General features: G+C 52.0%; 1 protein-coding gene across 4 annotated transcripts in view; it reads right to left on the bottom strand.

The window, feature by feature from the left end:
• Positions 1 to 1062: 1062 nt before the first annotated feature.
• ATP5MC1 (ATP synthase membrane subunit c locus 1) overlaps positions 1063 to 8372 on the bottom strand; it is a 110176-nt gene continuing 102866 nt past the window's right edge. Inside the window, exons 1-5 of one of the 4 annotated variants that reach the window (XM_069876857.1) lie at positions 3655 to 3744; positions 2883 to 2931; positions 2243 to 2320; positions 1820 to 1992; positions 1063 to 1287 (exon numbers count right to left, since the gene is read on the bottom strand). In XM_069876857.1, the coding sequence (XP_069732958.1) occupies positions 1173 to 1287; positions 1820 to 1992; positions 2243 to 2320; positions 2883 to 2921 (405 nt within the window). In that variant the 5' untranslated portion in view covers positions 2922 to 2931; positions 3655 to 3744 and the 3' untranslated portion in view covers positions 1063 to 1172. Of the gene's footprint in view, positions 1288 to 1819; positions 1993 to 2242; positions 2321 to 2882; positions 2938 to 3538; positions 3561 to 3616; positions 3632 to 3654; positions 3745 to 8372 lie in introns of those variants that run through there. The other 3 variants (XM_069876860.1, XM_069876861.1, XM_069876859.1) reach the window with 3 other exon arrangements.

The following is an 8372-nucleotide window of genomic DNA, read 5'->3' as shown; positions in this document are numbered from 1 at the left end:
TCCTCCACCGGGCATGCGGCAACGCGTGTCATTTCTGCACAGCTCCACAGCATTATGGAGAATAAACGTGAGTAGCCTGGGTGCAGGTCTCTTCTCCTGAGGTGACAGGCAGCAAGCGCTCAATTCATCAAAAGCAAGAGCCTGCAACCAAGCTGCCCAAGGGGTACACAGCCATTCCTAGGATCCTTCTCTCCGCTTCCAGCAAGCCTCCCTCGAGCTCGGCTTTTGTTTCTCCAAGAAGTCTCAGGGACAGGTTTTTAAGACCCAAACCTTCTCTGTCCCTTCCTCTTCCAGGATGTAGGCAGCTCTTCCATTTGAACAGAGTGGTTCTTGCACGGCCTTCCAAGTCCTGCACAGGTCACAGCCGTGCTGCAGGGGCTTTAAGGGCACAGGGTACCTGTGTTAATTCAATTACCTAAAGCAGATCATGAGAGGAGGTCCCTCGGTGCTCACCCTCCTGAAGCTGCCTCGCCCCAGGGTCCACGATTCCAGGCAGGTTTTAAACCTGCTGCTCCCTGCATCCTCCAGTCCCTGGAGCTGCTGGAGGGGTGAAATATAACCCAGCTGCAGTCCTTCATGGGAAGCGACGCTTTGAGGGGGCATGAGGATTGTGTGGCCTCAAAACCAGCTCTTCTGGGTGGAAACGGAGGATGCAGACGCCGGGCAGCGTACGCACCCTCTATGGTCACTGGTCACAGTGCCTGCACCCAGCACGGTCTTCCAGATGAGGAAAAAACACATGGCAGAGTATTTTCCACCACAGTACATGTGCAAAACTACACTCTGCCAGCTCATCAGGAAGCCTCTGCTTTAGCAGGGCAATGTGCATTAAGGATTCTTGCACAGATTTGAGCCGTTCAAGGCTCTCCCTTCTTATCTCCCCAAAATATGAGTAGCTTCCCTCTCCTTCCTCCACCATTTCCGAGTCCCCTTCTCCTTTACCAGCAGGTACCCCCGCACCTGGGACATCCCCCTCAGTGAGTTACCCAAGGCTCCCCTGCCGCTGGCCCAGAACATGAGCAAAAAATGAAGAAATAAAGAAAAAAAAAATGAAGCCACTGGTTTATTTAGAGAAATCTTTTCTTTAATTGTCAGTCTGGAAGGCTCTGATGGAAGCAGACTCGAACCGCACAGGACAGATTGGTGGAAACCGCAGCCAGGCCCAGAAGTTGTCACATAGCAAAGAGGATGAGGAATGCCACCATCAAACAGAAGAGACCCATGGCCTCGGAGAGGGCGAAGCCCAGGATGGCATAGGAGAAGAGCTGCTGCTTGAGAGACGGATTCCTGAGCATCATATGAGGGTGGATAAAATGAGAAGAGAGGAAAAAAAGAAAAAAAAACCAGATCCACAGTGAGAACAAAGCCCCAAACCATTCCCTGTATCGCAGAACACTGGGATTATGTCACACGAGCAACAGGTTTTGAAGCACAGAGCAGTCTCATGGAATGCTCCAGCTGTCCCAGTTCCCTGCCTGCAGTGACTCGCCACGTGGAACCATCTACACTGGTTTCACCCACCCTGGCAGTGCTGAGGAACCGCTCCTGCTGACACCCAGGGCTTCCAGAGGCAGGCAGAGCTCCAGGGAGCAGCCGCGTGCTTTGGAAGCCAGGACAGGGTGGATGCAAACACCTCAGCGGCTTTATTTGTTTTAATAGAACAATGGATTGTAATAACCCCTTCATACTCCAAGGAGGATGCTGCACTTCAATACAAGATCTGTTCATCACCCAGAGCGGGACGCGTATTCTAGGGAAAGCTCTACTCATCCGTTCAATTTAGTGCTGGGAGAAGGAGCCCGCCTGGCATCTCGCTTACCTGGCGTAGCCAATGATCAAGCTGCCAAACACTGTCCCGATGCCGGCTCCCGAACCCGCCACCCCGACCGTGGCAGCGCCGGCACCGATGAACTTCGCAGCAGTGTCGATATCCCTGGAAACAGCGCTAGTTTGGAACTCGCGGCGGGTCAGCTGGTGAGAAACGCCGTCTGGCTGTGGGATACAGCAGAAAAAACACTTCGAATCGGAAATGTGGAAGTTTAATAGAACACAAATCCCGTTTATCCTCTCCTCAAGGCGGAGCAAGGCCAGCCAAGCATGCCAAGCTGGGCTAGAAGCCACGTCCCTGCACTAGCCACCCTCCTGATAGACAAACCAACTCTTCCATCCCAGGAGGAGCTGTCAGCACCGCAGGCAGCGAGCGCAGAAGCACAGGACTCGGGTTCACACAGCGGAGCCTCACCTGTAGAGTCTGAGCCTCAGGCCTGCTGAACACCGACACTGAAGCCGGTCTGGCCAGAGCCCTGGAGCAGCACCGCAACTGAGGGAAACAGACAATTAACACTGATAATCATGCACCTGCATGAATCCTCAGAAGTTATTTCATGAACGGTCTTAGAAATTTCTGAAAACATCTCAAATATGAAAGAAAAATAAAAACCAAAGCCCTTTGCAAATGCAGGGTACTTCTATTTTAGCCAGCTGGATGAAATCCATCAGTAGCACTCCCAGAGATGACACAGGGCAGCACGGCAGGGCCGTACCTGCTACGAGACTTCAGTCACTACAACAGGTCCCTACATTGTCTTCTTAACCTGCACCCTGAGAGAAAAAGGTGACCGAGTGTTTCTGTAACTCGGCTTATCTCAGGAGAAGCCCTGGGGCCCGCAGTTCACCACACATCCACTAAGCTGGTAGGAATCACCCTCCGGTCACCGGAGGTCACCTTGCTTCACCTCCTTGCTAAATCCACAGCGAACCAAGCCCACATGATCCCACCTCAACGGAGGATGAACAGGACAGCGTTTTGAGCTGAGCAATGCAGAGAAAGACTCTGGAATCACATCCTCTCACTCAGTATTATTGAGCTGAGAGCAACTTACCAGCGCTGGCGAGCTGAGGAGAGCCGAAGGAGCCTGCATTTTGCTTCACCTAATACTAAAACAGAGGAAAAGGGGACAGAATTAAGCCTTTGAGTGCTACAATCACCAGCCACCACCGTGTTTGTGGGGCTGACATGCAGCCACGTCCCTGAGCCGCATCCGAGGCTGTCCCCCCGTCAGCCCTCGCCTGGGGCTGTCTGGACACGGCGGGACCCCCGGGGAGGGCCTGTGGGGCTCGGGGACAGCAGAGACGATGATGCTTGTCTCCCCCTCAGGGGCTGCTGCCTCGCACCCCATGGGCCCCATCTCCACCAGCACCGACCCCAACCGGGGCTCCAGCCCCCCGACACCGTCCCTTAGCCGGGACACCGCCTCCCCTGGGGCACCGAACCCCCCAGGACACCGACCCCACCGGGACACGGACCCCCAACCGGGTCACCGACACCCCCCCAGGACATGAGGCCTCCCCCCACCACCCCCCAACAACCGGGTCACCGAAACCTCTGGGACATGGGCCCACCAGGCCCCCCCCTCTCACCGGGCCCCCGCTCACCGGGCACCCCGGCTCCCTAAGCGGGCCCCCCCCCTCACCGGGCACCAACCCAACCTGTCACCGGGGCACCGACCCCCTCCCCTCACCGGGCACCGGCGCCCACCGGGGCACCGACCCCCCCGTGCCCGTCGGAGCGGTCCCCGGCGCTGTCGCGGGGTGGGATGGGGAGCCCCGGGCCCACCTGCGGTGCCGGCGCGGCTCGGCGCGGTGCGGGCTCACCTTGCCGTGTGTCCCCCGCGTCCTCCGCGCTCATTGGCCGCCGGCCGCGGCGCCCCCGCTCCCCATTGGCCGCGCGAGGCCCCGCCCACATCCGGGAACGCGCGAGGGGCGGGGCGAGCGGGGCGCGGCGCCGGCGCCCATTGGCTGGTGGGGTCCCAGCAGCCCGGGCGGTGCGATGGGGGCGTGGTCTTTGAGCCGGGGGCGTGGCCTGTGAGCCCCTCTGGTTTCCCGCGTGGGCGTGGTTTGTTGACATTGTGGGCGGGGCCTAGGGCCGCCTGGGCGGGAAAACATAGACTCATAGACTCATAGATAGAATCACAGAATCACCAGGTTGGAAGAGACCCATCGGATCATCGAGTCCAACCATTCCCATCAATCACTAACCCATGTCCCTCAGCACCTCGTCCACCCGTCCCTTAAACCCCTCCAGGGAAGGTGACTCAACCCCCTCTCTGGGCAGCCTCTGCCACTGCCCAATGACCCTTTCTGTGAAATATTTTTTCCTAATGTCCAGCCTGAACCTCCCCTGGTGGAGCTTGAGGCCATTCCCTCTTGTCAAACAATATGGTAAAGGATGGAGAGATGAATGCAGAACTGGAGTCATGCTGGGCTGAGAGGATTAAGGCACAGACTTCAATCTGATGGATCGAAGACCCTTTATTGAGTTACCTGTTTCTTTATATGCCCTTTTTGGTTACATAACAGGCTGTCCACGAGGCTATCTACAGAGTATTATTGCCTGAAGGTAGCTGTCCATAAAGCTATTACTAACATATTATTGGCTAAACAACTGTGCATGCTAAAAAACCAAGTTACACTAAAATGAACAGCTGAGAGAGCTGGGGGTGTTTAGCCTGGAGAAGAGGAGGCTGAGGGGAGACCTCATTGCTCTCTCCAACTCCCTGAGAGGAGGTTGTGGAGAGGAGGGAGCTGGGCTCTTCTCCCAAGGGACAGGGGACAGGACGAGAGGGAATGGCCTCAAGCTCCACCAGGGGAGGGTCAGGCTGGACATTAGGAAGAAATTTTTCCCAGAAAGGGTGATTGGTCCCTGGCAGAGGCTGCCCAGGGAGGGGGTTGAGTCCCCTTCCCTGGAGGGGTTTAAGGGACAGGTGGACGAGGTGCTGAGGGACATGGGTTAGTGATTGATGGGAATGGTTGGACTCAGTGATCCAGTGGGTCTTTTCCAACCTGGCAATTCTATGATTCTAATTATGTTGATATTTTTCTTCTTTTCTTTTTCTCTCAGTTGGTACTTGTTCCCACCAAACTCGCTCTTGGTTTTGTCTCGGCTCTCTGTTTCAAGGCCTTGTCAGAGTTGCTCGATATCAACAAGGCCCACCGCATCGAGTCCTTCTTCCCTGTAAAATGTCTCCACAATTCCCCCTTTTTGTTTTTTGACTAAAGCGTTCACATGGAGTATACGATTGACTTGGCATTGTACGCCCCCCAAAAAAAGGTTATTCCAGTGCAAGGACTCCAGTTTCTGTCTGAAAGTAAGTGTAGATGCTTGTACACCATTAGTCATTAAATATTGTCACTGGAATTAGTATAGCAAAGGGCTGTTCTCTTTACACATAAATGCAGGATATTGTTAGTTTTCTCAAGAGGCAAAAGCTGTAATTTTCATCTGATATTCCCCAGGGAAAAAATGGCTTTTAAAGCCAACTTACTTGAGCAACTTTAGTATTTCTAGTACTTCTTATCTCTTCTTTCATAAGAGAGAAACTGAGCCTTCCGTGCTCCTGCTGGTTGTTTAACTGGCTGCTCCCTGCTGGCTCCTCTCGGCATGGGAACAAGTCACCAAGGCCAAAGAGTAGGATGGGATAACAAGGATTAATCAAGAAAACAAACTGAGCTGTATGGGATTGTTTGTTTACAGCTGGTCCAGAACCCGGGAGCTGGAGCTGGCCAGCTGGATGCTTCTGCTGCATCACAGGAACACCCGGCGCATCCACTTTTCTCCCAAGGCCAGGAGAAAACGCTGAAAAGATCCTCGCTCTGAACAATACGGTTTTTTAAAATACATGGTATTGTACAGGTTTAGACATTATTGATGGCTATGGTGTGTCTCAACATTCCTGGCATAGCTTATCCTGATTTTGACAATCGAACATTCCATCATAATGAGGTTCATTTTTAACAGAACACTTGCTTCCTCAGGAAAAGTCCCATTGTTTGTCAAGAAAATGCTTTCCCCCAAGCCTTTTTTCTGTAAATCCTCATTCGAAATGCCTTTTTTTTTTTTTACTTCCTTCCACTGCTTTGCCTCTCAGCAGAAGCAGCTCAGACACGGAGAGACTCAAAAGCAAATTTAACTGAATTCCTTGCCAGTTATTCAACCCCTTCCCTTTCTACCCTGTTGCTGGTGCTGGATTTAGCGGCTCGGATCTCGAGCCCAGCCCCAGTCACCTGGGGTTAGCGTTTATGTCAGATGCTACCTATGTCCTTGAGCTACCGGTGCAAGGCGGTGATGTCCCCAGATGCCTTCTCCATCCCTTTTACTCTGGTACCTCTCGTGCCTGCTCCCATCACTTCTACAAATCCCTGAGCCTGTTTTGGGGACGCAGGCAGCGAGCAGGTGGCCGGCAGAGGGGGTCAGACTGCAATAAATCTCAGGAGGATGCTGGCTTTCGGAAGGATTTTAAGGCACATCATTTGTAATTCGTATTTTCTGTAATAATAACCCAGATTCAGATTCCCAACTACCCACCTCGGCCTGACACAGGTCAGACCCTCCCTGTCCTGGGCAGCCAGGGACCAATTTACCCCTCATCACAAATTACATCCTATATTTTCTGACTGAGTTTTCCTTTTGCTTGTAAGTTACAGCATTATTTATGCTACTGCTGCGTTCAGCCTTTGGAATCAGAAGAGGTTTCAATCCTATCTCAGTTTTACATTTTAATACAGAAGCAACTTAAATGGCTGATGATTCGATACCATTATTCTTTGGACGGGATCCGATATCACATTGATTTGTAGCGGGTAAGGACCTTGAAATATATTTTCCGCAGGGGCTTGGCACGATTTATACCCAAACTCACAAAGCGTCTGAATGGACATTGATTAGAAATGCATCTAAATGGAAGAAGTCACACTTTGTGAGCCAAACCTCTGTGGCTATGTCTCTTTTTAAAACTCTAGAGCATTTATCAGTTGGGTCCAGCATAGGAACTGGCCCATTTGCTTTCCATGAGTGATCACTGCTCTGATGCAGCACAGCATTTTCTGTTGCCACGTCCCAGCAAACCCGTGCAGCCTCAGAACACTCTTCCTTTTTCTTGGTCCTTTTGCTGCTCCCTCATTTTTGTCAGACTCTGTGCCTTCCTTTTCTGGGAAGGTAGTTCCTCCCTTGGGCTTTCTCTCCCAATTCATACAGAGTATATTTGGAATATACTCCTCACTGTCATTTCCCAATTAACAGGCATGTTTCTGTATGTGTAAAATGCAAACCAGCTGATAACATCTCTCTGCTGCAAAGCCACGCTGCTCGCCGTGGTCATGGAGGGCATCTCACACCAACTGACATCACTTTGTTTCATTGGAAAGACCTTTGTTTTGCCTGGGAAAAGTGGTTTTTGTTGCCAAAAACAGACTGGCTGCAAGGGAGACAGTTACAGATTCCAGATTCCCAAGCTCTTTCAACCCTGAAAGTCAGAGGATCTGAAAGGATGCTGAAATAACTGACTGGTGGCTTGGATTCTTTCAGGATGCGATTCCCAATTGCACAGCCACAGCCTCCTTCCTCACTCGAACAGCTTCTTTCCTCCACCTGCTCTCCTCCTGGTTTTTCTCTATCTATCCATGGCTTCTTTCCTCTTCCTGCAGAACACTTGGGACCTTCAGTACTGCCATTCTCCTCCAAAACCACAGTGCTGAGGGCCAGGGCACGGACGAGGGGGAGGCGGAGGCTTGGAGCATGGTCCATCTGGCATCTTCCAGTCTGGGAGCGCTGCTGCTGCTCTTCACTTCACCTTAATGAGGCTCCCGTGGAGAGCAAGGGGAGTGGAGAGGAAAGAAAAACATTCCTGACAAAAGCAATACACACAGACTACATGCAGGTGAACAAAGGAGGGAAAAGAAAGCTGTGCACACGCCAGCGATGGAGTGGCCACACTCAGAAACCAACTCATCAGTTTAAGACACAGCAGGAGAGATCAGTGATTCTTTACAGCAGCACATCTAGGGGTTAAAGTGGTTCGATCACTGGAGCCCTTATTTCAGGGATCAGTCCTGTACTGAGTAAGTGGAAGAGCTCCTGTCTCTGTCACGGCAGCAGTGCGAAGGAGCAGAGAACGGAATGGTGACACCTGGAGAGACTGACACACTGAGTTAGGTGAGGCAGCTTGGAAAAATCTGGGAAAGAAATGCTCACAGGCCCCTGGTGAGGCTGAAAAATGAGGGTTTTCTATCACAGAGGGTTTTCTATCACCTGTACAGTTTTGTAAGGACACGTCGTTTACCTTTGTTCTGCTATGGAGGTGCAGGCTGACCTATTCCCACTTGCGCAGGAGTCAATAAGTCGCTTTATCTGCAGTGCACAGTTAAAATAGAGAAAGCTTAGCGGGTGTATAACGGCACGGAATCCAACCGCTGCCATTCATCACCCCCTTTGTACTGGATTAAATCACTATGTGAAATGTACTGAAGAATCAAACCTTTGTTGTTTTGTTGGTGAAAGGATTGGGTCCCAGCATTACATCAGTTGTTTTCTCTAA

The sequence above is a fragment of the Phaenicophaeus curvirostris genome, chromosome 26 (genome assembly GCF_032191515.1).
Source record: "Phaenicophaeus curvirostris isolate KB17595 chromosome 26, BPBGC_Pcur_1.0, whole genome shotgun sequence".
NCBI classification, from domain to species: Eukaryota; Metazoa; Chordata; class Aves; order Cuculiformes; family Cuculidae; genus Phaenicophaeus; species Phaenicophaeus curvirostris.
This window is presented reverse-complemented; position numbering and strand designations above follow the sequence as displayed.